Source organism: Battus philenor, unplaced genomic scaffold, assembly GCF_028537555.1.
Source record: "Battus philenor isolate CCGP_79_NKW_IND1 unplaced genomic scaffold, ilBatPhil1.0.hap1 SCAF_9, whole genome shotgun sequence".
Taxonomy (NCBI): Eukaryota; Metazoa; Arthropoda; class Insecta; order Lepidoptera; family Papilionidae; genus Battus; species Battus philenor.
In genome coordinates, this window is record NW_027181759.1 from 4900817 (window position 1) to 4917546 (window position 16730).

A 16730-nucleotide genomic window follows, 5' to 3' on the forward strand; every position below is an offset into this window, starting at 1 on the left:
AGAAAGATTATAGTTATAAAAATAATGGCAAACTCTGTTTTGTTTTCTATGCGTCAAAGTCACTTGTCAAATACACGTGTTGTACGGAATGAAGTGTTTAGAACACAGAGCTGTGATTATTATTTACCGATTTAATATAAGTATGTGGTAATACAGTGCTGGTGCAAAAATAAAACATTAAACCATGAAGACGAAACCTGTAAAACACAAAACAACCAACACCTTTCGGGTATGTAGTTATAATTGTGTATTTCTAGGTTACGATTTAGTTTCTGTTCGTATATAAATGAAATTCTTACGGATTTTTATATAAAATTTTCAGTTTATTCCATTTGCTGAACGAATTAACTCTATAGACATCCGTCATGCTGCTTTGTATCATATTGAGCATGCTTATGCCAGTCATCCAGAGGAGAATGAAACACACTTTCATCTAGCTATTCAAAAATGGCATGTTCTTAATTTAACAGAGAACTTTAAAAAGTTTAAAAAAGAAGTTTTTGGTGTTGTTACTATCGAACAGTTGGTACACAAAAAGCAAGAAGTGTTGGATACTGTTGAAAAGTACTTAAAATTAGAAGATCAATTGTGTTTACAACCATTGTTAGAGTGAGTATATCTGCTTTAAATGTTTAATAAATATATAACATTTTTTAAAGTTTGCCAAAGTGCATATGATAATATCTATTAAAATTTATATATACACCTAGAGTAGTAATAAGAAAAATAAAAATGTATGTATGTAGCAAATTTTTATGTGTAACAATACTTTAAGACCTGTGTACATTATAAAAGTACATTTTTTAAAATTATGTTGCAAAAATTTTATTAAATCTGTGTTTGTTTTTCAGGATTTTAGTTTCACTGGCAAAGGATTTAAGAAATGAGTTTTATCCACATTTCCCAAAATTTCTTGACATTCTAATTAAATTGTTGGACACCAAAGATGTTGAGCGGTTAGAATGGACTTTGATATGTTTAGCATTTCTTTTTAAAATTTTAAAACCATATTTGAAAAAAGATATAGAAGCTGTACTTACAAGGATTGTTCCTTTGTTGAGTGAAAATCATCCACTGTATATCAACAATTTTGCAGCAGAAAGTTTTGCATTTGTTGCAAGGGACATAAGAGATAAAAGCAAATTTATACAACACCTGCTTGATTATTTGTTAAAAAATGAGCATGTATGTGGTTATAATTAATGATTTAATACTTCTTATAATTCAACTTATTTACTATTTGTCTCAACTATGATTTTGTTTAATTTTCAGGCTATTATAGGAACAGGACATTTAATCTTTGAAATTTGTAAAGGTGTTACAAATAGATTTCACAGTTGTGCAGAGAGTTTTATTCCATTACTACTTCAATACTTAAGAGAACATAAGGAACATCAAGAAGTACTGTTTAAAGTTCTAACTCAAACTGTAGATGATGCTTTACATGGAATACTTCCAAAAGAATTTCCAACATTTTGGTCCCCTGTACTAAAGTTTATAGAAGATAATATCAGTGTGGAAAATAGTGAAAACCAAAGTCTAGAATTTGTTTTAAGATTAGCTGGTCAAGTAATTGAACACCAAAATGGGAAATTTTTGTCGAACCCACAGCAATTCTCTGTGTTGCTTGTAAAAGTAATTTGTGAACAATCATCAGAATCTGTTTTAGATGTTTGTGCTCAAATCGGTGCACTCTTGCTCCTTTCTTCCAATATCCAGCTATCACAAGAGCATGCAGGGATCATAATTAAATCATTGGTGCCACTACCGTTTCCAAAAATCCTTATAAAGTTTGTTGAAAATTGCATTGACTACCCTCAGTTTGATTTGCATATTCTTCCTTCATTTTTAAATTTCGTTGTCGAAGCAAATTTCAGTGATGAGGCCATGTTTACATTATCGAAAATTTGTTTAGTGAAATCACCTCTATCGAAGAATGGCTTGAAGCTATTTGAATGGGTGAAATACCCTTTAAATTTCGGGAAAGGTCTCTCATTATTTATGAAACATGTACAAAATGTTCTTAACAGTAATATGGAAGATCATATTGCAAATTCTGATAGATTGTTGAGTGTTTTATTTTGTTTACCACACATAGAAAAATTAGATGTGAAAATGTGCACGAAAAAAATCAGTGAAATCATATGTCACCTACTAAACATACTAGATAGTGACAATCTTGAAGAAAAGTCTGAAAAAAATAAAATTCAGTATGATGCGAGCAACACAGCAAAACACTCCAGAATAGTACTTTTTATATTAGCCAATGCTATTGAATGTGTGGTTCACATATCAAGTTGTAAAATGATCAAAGATACTTGTGACATTGATAGACTGTTGCCTGTAATTGTTTCTCGTGCTGCTGATCCTAATTACTTGTGCGCTTTGCAACTTCTTGATTTATATTTGACAGCATATGAACAAGAGAATGGATTGAAATATGCATTTTTATCATTAGTTGATTCCTACATAAGGATAAATGTGTCATCACCATTTCATATTGTAAGTAATGGTAATTATGTATGTTTCTTCTAAAATGTAACATTTTTTACTATAATTATGATTTTGTATTTTTCAGGTTCGTTTATTAACTACACATATTTATAAGTTATTTGAAAATATTGAAGAACTCAATAAATCTGTACAAGTTAGTGGTAGTACTGAAAAGTTTGCAATCTTTAGTAAATGTTTTGAAGTTGAATCTATAACACCATCAATCCAGGAGTATAGAGCACAGATTAATATTTTACAGAAAATGACATTTAATACTACACAATATGCTCTAGCCAAAAATACAGATTACCATCTTTTTGCTTTGAAGTATATGCTTGGAGTTTTATATAACAATTTTAAATTACTTTGGGAGCCCATAACAGAATTTGTCGCTGGTTATGGAAATGCATTGAATGGCGTGGAATTTTGGCCCATATTTTATGAAATTCTTGAATTTTCTTTTGTTAACGCTAATAGTAATTTATGTATTTTTAAATTTGGAAATGAAATTGAGACAAACTTTAAGCCTTTGAAAGATTTATATAGTTCTTTTAATGATTTAAATGAAAAACCCGACTTGTATAATTACAGAAATTTAATATTAAAAATTATGACCTTCTGTATACAAGTATGTGAAGCCAAGAATAAAGATGTAGTAGGATTATTTTTGAAGTTCATTGAAGATGAGTATAAGAGGAATAATAATACAAACGCTCTTAAAGTTGATGTTGAAGTTCATAATAAACCTGAAATGGATGTTGAGGAAATTGAATATGATGAGGATGTTATGGAAATTGACAATGTAAAACATTCTGAATCCGGTAAAATTGTGTTTAAAACTTTGATAAGTATTATGCAAGTGATGGCACAGTTCAAAAATCCACGAGCCCTTTATAAAGAATCTACCTTTTGGGATCTCTACATGGAATTTTTAAAACATAAAAATTCTGGTCTACAAAAGTTTGCTTTAGACTGTGTACTAAACTATAAAAACAAAAATGTTGTGGCTTATAAATCTAATCTGTATAATCTAGTAGATGACAAAAAATTTAAAGATGAACTCACACTTTTCAAAATAACTGCCGATTCTCAAAATATACAACCGGAAGACAGGGAACATGTTATACCGATTATACTAAGAATTCTTTATGGAAAAATGACGTCCAAGTTGGGTGCCGAGAAAAAAGGTGGTGGTCAAGCAAAAAGGGCTCTCGTAATGAGATATCTTAGTGGATGTAAAGAGAATGAGTTAAAGATGTTTATTGAAATGGCCTTTTCATATCATAAAGAATATATTGATATGAGTCCTAAAGAAATATATGTCAACATTTTGGATAAATTAGATTTGAAATCGATTACTTATCCTGGAAAAATTCACAGTGTTCTTAATTTATTTGATGTTGTGCGTGAGTACTTTGGAGGAGCAATGAAGGAAGAATTACTTAATGAATTATTTAAAATATTCTATGCAGTCTGTTCTCAAGTTGCCAGTGTATTGAATCATGTAGACAGAGTACATATGAGTTATATTAAAGCAATGAAGAATCTGAGAAATATCTGTATAGGTATACTAGCAAAATTATTTGATCAATTTGATAAATACGTTTGGAACAAGGAAGAGATATATGTTGTATTTGAAACTCTGATTTGGCCTTTAACACCCAAATTACACATAGAAGGCATTCACAGTCCAACATCATTGTTAAAATTATTTAGCGTATGGTGTCAGAATCCAAGATATTATATCCTTCTTATTACTTGTCCTGAGAAAGACAGTGACTCAAGTGTTTTACCTGCTTTATTCAAATTATTATTAGCACCTAAAACAAACCCAGGAGTGGTTAATTTTATTTTAGATATGGTTGAAAAATTATTAACATTAACGGAAGATGAAGAAGAAAAGGAAATACCTCCTATAGAAACATTTAAGTCATTAGATGTGAACTATAATTTGCCCTCTGAAATTAATTTCGGAAGTAAAATTTTGGTTCCACACTTACCAAGTATTTTGGAAATTATGAAACGTCGTGTGGCAAATAGTGCAAAATCAAATACAGTCAATAAAAGGGATCTATTGATTCTTTCAAGAGTGACAGAAATGGTAACGACACCAGAAATGTGTGACGACTTATTAAGTTTACTGCTGCCGATTTTAGTTAAAAAAGTTTGTTCAAATATGGCAGAAGATAATATGGAACATGCTGTTTCCATCATTATTAATCTTTTAGGACACAGCGCTAATCCGGAAAGATATATTAAAAACATTGCAGTTTTATTTAACAAAGTTAGTCCCGTTGAAGTCAGAAAACTGTTACTAAAACTACTTTCATCTATTGCTGAAAACATTACAGATAACAAAGACGTGTTTTTGAAAATAGCTCACGTGATTACAGAAATGAATGCATTTAATAAAAGATGGATAGAGCAACCTGATTTTGATAAAAGATTGGATGCTTATAAGGAAATCTACAAAATGGCGGAACAAAATGAGATAAGCGTTGACCTTGCTGTTCTAATTACGAATAACTGTTTTTACTTTATGCGTACGGAGAAGGATATAGGATTACGTGACAGTGCTGGACTATGTTTGAAAAGGATACTACCTAAATTACTGCTGAAGTATTGGTCTACAACTGATGGTCAATTTCTGGTTAAAGATACTGTATTATCTCTTATTTCGGCTGGAATAAGGGATAGTAAAAATGAAAATTTACGAACAGAATCTATTTCATTATTGGGAGTATTGGCAAGAGAATGTCCAGAAGCTGATGTTGTGCTATCTGACTTAAATCATTTTATTAATAAAGAGGACATAGAAGTAGATTTCTTTGAAAATATCAACCATCTACAACTGCATAGACGTGTAAGGGCACTCTTGAAGTTTAGCAAAATTGCAAGAAAAATGATCAAATGCCCTTCGCCGAGAACACTAACGAACTTTATACTTCCTCTAGCGTCTACTTACATATGTGACGATAAATATTCAGATAAAAATTCCTTGATTGATGCATGCATTGAAACAATTTCCACTTGCTGTCGGTTATTACCATGGTATCACTACGAAGTTATCCTTAAATTATATTTAAATAAAATGAGACATTCTACTGAATATCAGAAGCAGTTAACCCGTATTTTGATCGGCATTGTCGATGCTTTTCATTTCGATTTTTCCAAAGTACGCAGTATAGAAATGCCAGCAGCGTTGTTGACAAACGTTGCATCCAGTAAATTACTAGAAAAACATAAAACGAACGAAAATGATGTAGCAAATAAAAGCGAAAATCACAACGAAGAAGTTGAAAGTGATTCTGAGGAACATAACAGTGAAATAGCTAATGATTTAGAAACAGATCTACAATTAGCGGACAAAGTTGAAGAAATCGAAGAACAAAAATCTAAAGAAGTTACTGATATACCAGCTTTCGAGCGAGTAACAAGTGTATCGCCTTCAGTTGCTCATAGAATTATTAAATCTTTAACCGCAGGATTATTGCCACAGTTGAATAGGTAAGTTTAAGAAAAAATACTTTTATCAGCATTTTAATCACCATCATCCTTTCTGCCGTAAGACGTTTACTACTGTACATAAGCCTCTAGCATAGATAAGTCCAATAGGACAGGGTAGCAACCTGAATCCAGTATTTTTAAAGGAACTTAAAAAGATCGTCTGAAATCGCTGAATGGATAATAGCTAATTGCTTCAATGTTTTACAATTAATTATTTAACAAATTAGCCCATTTTGATTATTTTGACAAAAAAAAGTTAAAGCACAATTCGCAAACGTATTTTACAGAACAATTGGTAAGATGACGGAACATGATGAATCTCATAAGTTAAATCGTCGCCGTACCGGTTTTACAAGACAAGAGGAAGACATGGTACGCGTGCCTATTGCTTTAGCATTAGTTAAACTATTGCAACGGCTGCCTGGTGATATTTTAAGACATCAATTACCTGGGTAAGTTTTTTTAAACGCTTTATTTAAGACACATCAGCAACCCTAACATAAATATCTACAAAAACATTACGGCAAATATTAAAACAAGTGACATACATTAATAACAGATTTACACAACGTCTTTTTTTAAATTTGGTACAACAAAATATTATTCTTTCCAAAATATTAAAACTATGAACAACAATAATTAAAAATTAAATAAAAAAAGACTATAATAAAAAAAAACAAAACATGCTCAAATAACAACTATGACATTACATACCTATTTGCAGAAGTGTTATTTTTTAGAATGACGTAGTCCGTTAATGAAAAATGTTCAGATAATACTTGATTTGATCAACTATTTTTAACGTCTTTGCCAACCTATAATACTATATTGGACATTACATTTATTTAGATTGTAATGGAATATTTTGACTGTTATTTCTCTATTCAACGAATTTCTGATTATGTATTACGCACATATTCATATACATATTTTTCTTTTGCAGTATCATCATAAAATTGTGCTCCTTCTTAAAATCACCTTTGAAACAAGTCAGAATTTCGGCGAGAGATATCGTTAAAAAAATTATGTTAACTGTAGGTACCCCATATCTGGGAATTTTGTTGGAACACCTTACTTTATTACTCACGAGAGGGTTTCAAGTACACGTATTAGTCGCTACAATACATTCGGTATTAGAAGCCTTAAAATCAGATTTCAAACCTGGTGATTTAAATGATAACTTACACTACATACTCGATGTTTGTGTAAATGATTTATTTGGAGCGCTGTCAGAAGAAAAAGAAGTCGAGAAACTGCATTATAAAACACCGGAAGCGAAACCAAGCAAAAAGAGCTTTGTTACATTGATGATTGTGTCTCAGAATATAACAGAGAACTGTTTGATCAATCTCATACTGCCTTTTAAAGAAGTTTTACAGAAGCACCATTCAAAGAAGATTGTTCTGAAAGTACAAGAAGCCTTAATGCACATTTCAAGCGGTTTAGTTACAAACAAGTTTATAGATATTGAGTCGTTATTCATATTTCTACACGGCATAGCATCTGAAAGTATTCCAGAGTTTGTTTTGGGAGCACCAAAAAGATTAATAACTGACAATCAAAAAGAGAAGATGCTGCGAGCAAAACCTGATTGTTTCATAATACCCATTGCACCGAAGCGTAATAAAGAATCACAAGCGATCCTTGTTAAAAATTCTACGAAAACCAACGCGCATGTTTTAGTTGAGTTTAGTTTAAATATTCTCTATGTGATACTAAAGAGAGAAAAGGTTCCAAGATTAGAATGCCGGGCATTTGTGGATCCATTAATACCTTTACTAGTAGATTCACTAAAAAGCGACCATGTCAAAGTAACCACTGTGGCATTAAAATGTATAACAGCACTGTGGACTATCAGACTGAGTACGCCGACCCTCGAGGAGATGGTTCAGGATATAGTGAAAACAATATTCTCAATGTTGCACAAGTACGCGACGTTCGAGATTAGTAAACAAAATGACAACTACCATTTAGTAAGAAATGCTTTTAAGGTAAGAAAATTTAATTATCTGTTATTTTCGGAAAACATACATTTAGATTAAATATAGTAACAGAACAAATACGAGAATGGCATGTTTAAAAGTTTTCACAAATAGAAACAATGCAAAGTTAAGATATGTGTTTCATAAATAGGCAAGCTTTTAATCTACAAATTGTTTAAAATTTCATTTATATCGACTTGTCACTCATCAGAAAAACAATTAATTATTTAATAATTTTTTTTGAATTTTCTATATTTAATAATGGCAGACTTATTTTCACACTCGTGTATTTATGTATATATATTTAATATTAGAAAGCTATTTTTCAATAAAAACTTGGGTGATGAATTAGAAAAGAAGTTTTTGTTTGAATGGTGGTTTCATTTAGATAACCTTGTCTCGGATTTTGAATTGATTTGCTTCTTATGATTTAACTTTAATATAAAAAAATTAAGTTAAGTAACAAACTCACTATCGGGTTGGCCATTAAAAAGTTTATTTTTGTGAAAAGTTGACAAAAATATTAAATACCGGTGTTTGTGCAGCACCTGACACCGCCCTGTTGAAACCACATGTTAGGTACATTAGGACAAAAAAATCTTGATGAATAAGCCATATAATTACGACCAAAAAAGTCAATTTACCTATAAATCAATGGCGTAGCTAGGGGGTGGCGAGCGGGGCGGCTGCACCAGGCACCACAAGCAGGGGGGCACCAAAGTTGAAAATAATTTTTTTGAATTTTTTTTTAATGATGAATAACGAAATGTTAAAAGAAAAATGAAAACCATAATTTAAAGTAAATAACATAAAAAGAATATCGAAATTATACTATTTTTGTGCTAAAAAAGTTGTTAAATAATATGAACATTAAAAAAAGTAAACCGTTACAAATATATAATATACACAGTGTTTAAGCTTTACATTCGCATTTTTAAAAGGGCCCTATATGACAAAATAATAAATTATTACATAATTGCAAGTTTATTTAATGATAAATAGATTAAATAATCTTGCAATAATGTCAATAGAACATGAACTAGTCGACACTATTGATTTTGAAAATATGATTATTGACTTTGCAGGCCAAAAAGCGAGGAATGTTCGTTTTTAAATTTTCCCAATAAATTTTATTAAGATGTAATGTTATTTTTTATATGTTTATTATTATTTAGAACCAAAAAAAAATATTTATATTAACTACATTCTGTTCTTTTCCACCAATTCTGAATTTTGAAATTATTTAGACTCTTTAGAGGGGGGGGGGGGGGCACCAAGCCCCAATCTGCCCCAGGCCCCAAATACCAAAGCTACATATATCGAGAATTAGGAATGATTGAAAGTGTTTTTACAGGCGGTTACAGTCTTAATAAGAAATGTAAAGTACTATAAGTTAGAAGCAGATCAACTTAAAACTCTTTTACTATATGCGGAAGAAGACTGCCAGAGTGATGAGAAGCAGGCGAATTCTTTCTCTTTGCTAAAGGCAATTTTGGAAGGAAGACTGGTATCACCGGAGCTTCACGAAGTTATGGAAAAAGTATCAAAAATTTGTATTTTAAGCGAATCAGCGAGGTCAAGGTACGTGTTCAAATTAAATAAAAAAACACTTTCAAATTTTTATCAAATAAAAGTATCCACACGTCTATATTTAGCCATCCAATGATTAACAAGTACTCAATTTTAATTTTGTTAAAACGCTTTTGTTGTTCAAGATGGATTACATTTTGTAAAATGATCCTACGTACAGAAATAATAGCCTAAAAGAAGAAGATTAAGGCCTGCACTTTTTTTCTATGAGCTTATAAATTTGAATGATGTAAAAATATTGTTACGTACTGTGGGTTCTGACTCGAAATGAAACACCACTGGTCACAAGGAGTCTTTTATTCACAAATTCATCTGGTCACCCTACTTTAACACAAAGTTTACTTTCGCTTAGTCCAAACTACGCTTCCAAATCGCTTAAGAAATCACTGTCCAAACAACTTACCAAATAGTCAGTTTGTATCACTGATCGTAAATCTTAATCTTATAACTAAAAAAAAAAACAACACTGAACTCTAGACATGGGGAGTACACCTATTTATACAACGGAGAAAGTTCTAGTAAGTTCGCGATAGAATTTCCGAGAACCGTACACAAAAATCTATCAATAACTTCAACTTCTAGCTTTAACTTTCTTCTAACTTCTTTTTTTGATCCTAGGGTTCCGTGTTTATTGTTTAAAGGGTTCTGTAACTCGTGCTTTGTAACAGTATCCTTATACTAAACATAATTATCGCCTTATTTTACAGGGACGAAGCGCGTGCATTATTCGTAAATTATCTAACTTATTACACGCCAGGCAACCGAATGAGCAAATTTCTAGAATTTTTTGTTTCTCAACTGAACTATGAATTGCAACACGGAAGGGAATCTTCCCTCAAGTTCCTCGAGATGATTATCAATAAATGGCACGTGGTAAGAATGAATTCGAATGTTTATCATTTTTTTTCTATTATTTAATATGTAAGATTTAATAGAAATGCGATAAAAAACCTATTTGCTTAGAATTTCACTCTTTTTTTCTATTTTAAAACAGCATTAATAAGAAAGCATTTAAAAAATTACAAAGTGTTTAACAGTAAGTAAAAAAAGCATTTAAAAAAGCGTTTAAAAAAATTTCATGTAAGTGTTGTTTTGCGAACTTTTTTTTTCGCGTCTTGTTTCCGTTTTTCCTCATTTATGTTATTGTTTTTGATATGATTTCGATTTAATCTGCGATTAGAAGTGTTTTTTCATTGATTTTCCTTAACACTTTGATTGATTTTACGTACGAATACTACGGAGACGGCCAGATCTTTTTCTGTCACAAACAGAGGTTTTATTATAATATTATTACAGCTATTAAGCTCGATGTATATTTTTAAGGCGTGGAAGAAGTAAATATTGATTATGATTAATTCCGTCCTTAATATGTAGAATAAAGTGTTATTTTAATAAATGATTGTTTTCAGACGCAACTGACGAAGCACGCAGATTTCTTGTTCCTTGCTTTGGGCGCCTGCATGGTCAACGACAGTGCACCTGAGTGTCGTGCTGCGGCGGCAGGCTGTATCGAAGCTATGCTGAAAAAGTTGCCGTCAGTGGCACGAAATAAACTATTTGATCTAGTTCTAGCATTCTTCCAGGATACTCAGGTAAGATGGAAATATTAAACCGCTAAGATAATGAAAAATAGTAATCTCTGAAATAATTTTCAAACCACTCGAAAAATTCAAACCTAACTTTACGATAGATAGATCAATGAAGCATATATTGAAGATTATAAGCAAGACAGACATATTAGTTTATGCTGATTTTCACTTGCTAAATAACCCAGTAGTAGAAAGAGTAAATATATATTTGTTGCCAGGTATTTATAAATAGAATCAACATTCCAAACCAATACTAAGTATAAATACTACTTTTGAAGTTGATTAGCCTATTCTAAAGAATATAAAAAGGGAAATAATCTTTGCGTCTATTACTGTCTTCAAAAAAAGTTTCGTGAAGAAACATTTATGATGAAAATATAAGAAATTTAAATAAAAGTGAAATTCGCATTAGGCTTCAATAAATTAGTAAAACAATTGGTAAACCCAAAACCCGAGTTAATAAAACGTATGTATTATAATACGTAGTATTATAACACGTATGTAGTATAATTGTAATACGTAGTGTATTGTATATGCGATACAAAATAACGCCTGAATTCATTAGATATTGTATATATGTCAGACGACGCATCTGACGCAGATTATTCAGCCTTGAGTTCGATGAAGCTATAAAAACTAAAACAAAACGGCTAACAGCGTCAAGTAACAATTGATTATAGCCAATAAACTAGTGTCTCATTTCTAGGCTTCTGTGTATCGTATTACAAAAAACACCCATTTAATATCTCTAAATTACTATGTAATAAATTAAGGCAATTTATTATAAAACAATCCTATTATTTATAAGTGATAATAAAGCTTGGGAATTAATTGCTCTAATTAAGGAAATGGTCGTATTAAGGAAATGGTGAAAGTGACCAATACAAAAATACCAATCTAAGTTTGTTGTAGGCTCTTCTAAAATTAGGACCCTTGGCACCTCCTTAACTTTAAGTTTGAGAATGTCATTATAGGAGCTTAATCTGATTCTAGTTTCTTTAAGATTGAGATCTTCTAACATGATTATATATTATAATAATATTAACAATAACTAATACTATTAAATGGATATACGTATAAAACTTGGACGATTATAAAACCTTTATATAATCACCATTATATGATATAACAAAATAATGGGAGAGTTTGAAGATAATTGACTTTACTTTCTTTATTTTATAACTTTTTGTGTTTTTGACGCAAAGAAAAACGTTTATATCCACGGCAGCTATGAACAGATTGTGAAGTTCACATTTCAATACGAAAATGTCATAATTATAACCATCTTAACACAACCTAATCCCATTTAGATTGTAAACAAATATATAATAAATATTTTACTGAGATTATTTAATAAATATTGTTACTATTTTAATATAATGCGTGATTTGTTATATGTGTAAAAGCTTTTAAGTTTCACACCTATTTGTAATCAACCTGTATGTTACTCTCTTTAATGTTTATTGTAAAATTTCAGCCAGTCCATTTTGAATTAGCAGCACAATTAACCACGAGATTTGTAAACGTGGAGCAAGGGGAATTCAAAAATCGTTTGTCGACAATACTATCGCTAGTGAGCGGTAAAATATTACTTCTTAGCAACGACATAACCGAAGGAAGATTCGTCAAGATCAAACTCGATCAAGGCAACAAATCCGACGAGGATAAACAGAAAGAGAAAGACCACAGTCTAATACAAATGTTAAATCTTATAGAAAAAATCACTATCCAATGCTCGTCCAGTTTGAAAAATAAGAACCACTTCAGTGATTTCGACGATCTAGCGCAGCAATGTCAAGCGTTGTTAGCGTATCCTCACGCGTGGGTTCGATTGCATTCAGTTAAAATTCTTGGGCAAATACTACTGTCAGTTGATCACGAAGAACTGGATATGATTGTGAAGAAGAAATTGGACAGCGAGAGAGGTTTTATTTATTGCGAACCGGAGGCGTGCTTGAGGAGCCTTGTTCTGGACTTGTGTGCTCAGTACACGCCCAACGTCAGCAAAGATATGGCGGATAGGGTAAGGTTTTTGATAGCATACATTCTACTCTTTATTGCGATATATTTTTGTATATAATAGTTGCGTCTTCAAACTTCGTACTGTTAAGATACCTTGCCAATGGCACGGCAATAGAAAAAATAAATCATTTATAAGTCAATTATTCTCTATAGCTAGCCTTGCAAACGTCGTTGCTCCTAAAATTAAATTAATAAACAGATTTTGGATTTCCAAATTTACAAAAAATTATTAAGTTTAATTTTTTACATAACTAGACTGATGTTTTCTCTAATGACTTTTTAATATTATTTTTAACGTATGATAATTTAATACATATAATCCTATTCCGTACGAGGAAGAACGAAACAAAAAACACACAAATCACATAGTTATATATATTAGAATATAGTAAAATATTAGCCGCACTTAATATGTTATAATAAAATGTTCTAAACTACAGCATTATGTAACCTTTAATTAGTAGTAATAAAATGAATTAATAACATAAAAACTTTTTTTTGCAACACAAAACCCATTTGTGTTTACGGAATAGTCCTTATTGAAGTTAATTATTTATAATTATTATAATTATTATTATGTTATTATTGTTATAATTAATTTTCTTGGTTAATTTGTTAACTTTGTTTCAGGTAACCGATGTAATGTTTTTAATATTGAAACTTGTATATTCCATGCCTTCATTTACACTACTCGGTAAAATTGAGGCGGACGCCGAATCGGATACGGTTGCCAAAGTCAATATCCGATGGATTTTGTTCAAACTGCGGAAGGCCGTTAATGTGGAAGTCGCTAAAGCTCCTAACTCTATGGTCATAGTACGTAACTTTTTTTGTTTGAACCTTCGCTAACTACAATGACATAGATGGGTATATATCTCAAGTATTTTTTTCAAAGAAATTATTGATGCGGCCTCAATGGTGAACAAAGTCGCCCAATGAACCATTTAGAGGGCTATGCTTGTAACATCTCTATGCGATCAAATTTGCTATGAGAAAATTCATCGTTGAACGAAAGTAACTTGTACATCCTATTGGAACTTTGAAGTGTCAGAAGTTCTATAGCGCACAGAACAGATGGCTGGTGAAGCCTTAAGGTTCTGAAACTGAGACCAGATACCGGCAAGCGCAGCGTAGGGCGTCCAACGACACGGTGGTCATACGAATTTATTAGACTACTTGGAAGATGCTGAATGCTGGCCACTTAGACGGACCAATCCTATTATAAATATATGTGGAAGGCCACAGTCCACAAGGGGATGTCCGGCGGCTGAAATGATCATGATTCAATTACCATAGATATTTTTTTTTGTTTCCCGTGCATTAGATTTATAAACAACGTATTCCGCAGAGACCATCTATCTTCACCATGTGGCTGCATGTGATCAGTTTCATGGAGCCGGAGAGCCTGAATAAGATTATGGATGTCATACTTCCTCCGATAGTTCGAGAACTTTCTACCGGAGACGCAACAACACCGGCAAGCTTGGCTAAACAGTTAGCTGGAAGACTGGGCAAGAAGCTGAGGAGGAAAATTGGGGATATTGAGTACAGTAAACTGGTTGCTGAGGCTCAAACGAGGTTAAACAAACGGCGCGCTGAAAGGAAAAAGGTTCGGCACTAATATTTTAATCGTTATTTAAATGTATAAAAATTTAATCTAATGTTGTAGCAATATCAGACGTCGACAGACATTTTACAGTCGGAAGTTATTGGCCTGTCGAATTGAATATAATAATGTAACATTATTCAGAGCAATGGCTTTATTTATTGATTAAATGTATAATAAATAAATCGTGATTTATAAATATAATATTAAATTAAAGCGCGTGAATTGCGAATAGACAAACTCGCAAAGTTTATTGCGAACTCGCAAACGTTAAAGTTTTAAAGCCACAACACTTTTAGATTTTTTTAGTTCAGTTACAATTTTCTTAATTGTTTAATTTGACGAGTCTCTGTAGGGCATTAAGAAAATAATAAAAATGTGAAAACTGTCATTCTCAAATTATAGCATGACCAAAAGGCGTATATTTTTATATATATATATATATATAGACCTACCACTTCAATAGTTGTTTCACCAATATCTGACGATTTACTTCTGTTAAAATACTAGGCCCAACTTAGGTTTCCTAAAACGTAGCGTATTAACAGATTTAAGATTTAAGAAACGTATATTTTGAGAATATCTTAAAAATGTTTAATTTTTTAGATAATTCTTCAAGAAAAAGTCCACAATCCCGAGAAGGCAGCGAAAAGAAAATTACAACTTAAAGAAAAGAAGAAACAAGCGAAGAAGATTAAACTTGACATGGTACACGGTAAAAGAACAAAGGGAAAGAAACGGAAAGCAGAAGACATCGATATCGAAGAGAAATTGTTCCGAGATGACGAATAATTTTCTGTTGAACAGAAAACAGGTTTCTAGTTAAAGGATGATTTGCGAAGCAATCTTGAATTCACAAAAGTGACCTTTTTATTTAAATTTTGTAAATAGTAGCTATAAGATTCATTTGTAATATGTAAATATTTATAACATTATTCTGAAAGTGATTATACATTATTTTTCAATTATTTATTTTGTCTTTCATTGTCCTTTACTTCAAGCAACACTAGTTTATTATTAACCACCTATAACTTAATTTTTTTTAAGGAATAAATCGCATGTGATAAAAAGTTTCGACAGTTACGCATATTAAATAGCACGCCAGTCTAGGCGTAGTGTGTCATCGCGATGTCTTTGTGTGGCGATGTAATCGAAGGCAAGAGGCATGGCAAACTATCGTTTAGGCATACAGGCCTTTATTGCAAGGCGTAAGCCTCCCCCAAAGATATCAGTGGAGGTATCCTTCCATAAGTATATCTACCATAATCACCACGCTTGGCAGGGGAGTTGGCGATCGCAGTGGAGTATTATGGTACGTAGAGAATTCTATTGCCCATCCTTTGGAAACTTGTTTGTAAGAAAGACAATAATATATAATTAGTGGATTAAGTGTCAATTATATAAGATTGTATCTGGTAAATCGAAGCCTACGATCGCGAGTCCCAATCCTCTAACGCAGGGCTACCACTGTCAAACAATACAATTGTTCAAAGGGAGTCAGTGGTGTTAGTGTGTTGTATGACAGGTAGGCAGCGTTTAGTGTAGTTTAGTATGTTTTATGTTTTTTTTTTTTGGTTAATTGAGAAAACTCAAATTTTGCACTTTTATTTCAAATGTTATTTTCGCATGTCTGTTTTCAATGATCATATAAATAATCCGAGTGTACTTAATAGATTCGATAATATTAAATCTACACACGCTATTCCTTTAATATAAAATCAATGATTGAAATAGAACGAACGCTTCGAATTAGTCTGACACGTAAAAGCACTTAACGATTAACAACTGGGTCGCTTTCTTTGAACGCGTTTCATTTGTGACTCATTTCGTAGAACGCTCAAATTTATGACAAAATTATTCGTTGGATAATCCTATTTGACTATAAATGTTTTTCATTACTTAAGCTAGACAAAGGATCAATTACCTTATTAAATATTAGAA

At 31.6% G+C, this 16730-nt stretch overlaps 1 protein-coding gene across 1 annotated transcript; it reads left to right on the forward strand.

Moving 5' to 3' along the window:
- Positions 1–98: 98 nt before the first annotated feature.
- On the forward strand, positions 99–15743 carry LOC137932508 (small subunit processome component 20 homolog). The gene is made up of 14 exons (XM_068776155.1): positions 99–229; positions 323–609; positions 852–1185; positions 1273–2502; positions 2579–6000; positions 6288–6452; positions 6944–7991; positions 9337–9563; positions 10280–10445; positions 10982–11164; positions 12639–13184; positions 13814–13999; positions 14532–14792; positions 15396–15743. Exons 1-14 carry the CDS (start codon positions 185–187, stop codon positions 15579–15581), a joined length of 8286 nt encoding a protein of 2761 aa, XP_068632256.1. The 5' UTR covers positions 99–184; the 3' UTR covers positions 15582–15743.
- Positions 15744–16730: the final 987 nt, after the last annotated feature.

What these genes read in the sequence shown, in the direction of transcription:
- LOC137932508 (XM_068776155.1), top strand. Translation starts at nt 185, where the DNA reads ATGAAGACGAAACCTGTAAAACACAAAACAACCAACACCTTTCGG. An exon ending in AGCGAATCAGCGAGGTCAAG is followed by an intron (nt 9,564 to 10,279) that starts GTACGTGTTCAA and finishes CTTATTTTACAG; the next exon opens with GGACGAAGCGCGTGCATTAT. An exon ending in GGCGCGCTGAAAGGAAAAAG is followed by an intron (nt 14,793 to 15,395) that starts GTTCGGCACTAA and finishes TTAATTTTTTAG; the next exon opens with ATAATTCTTCAAGAAAAAGT.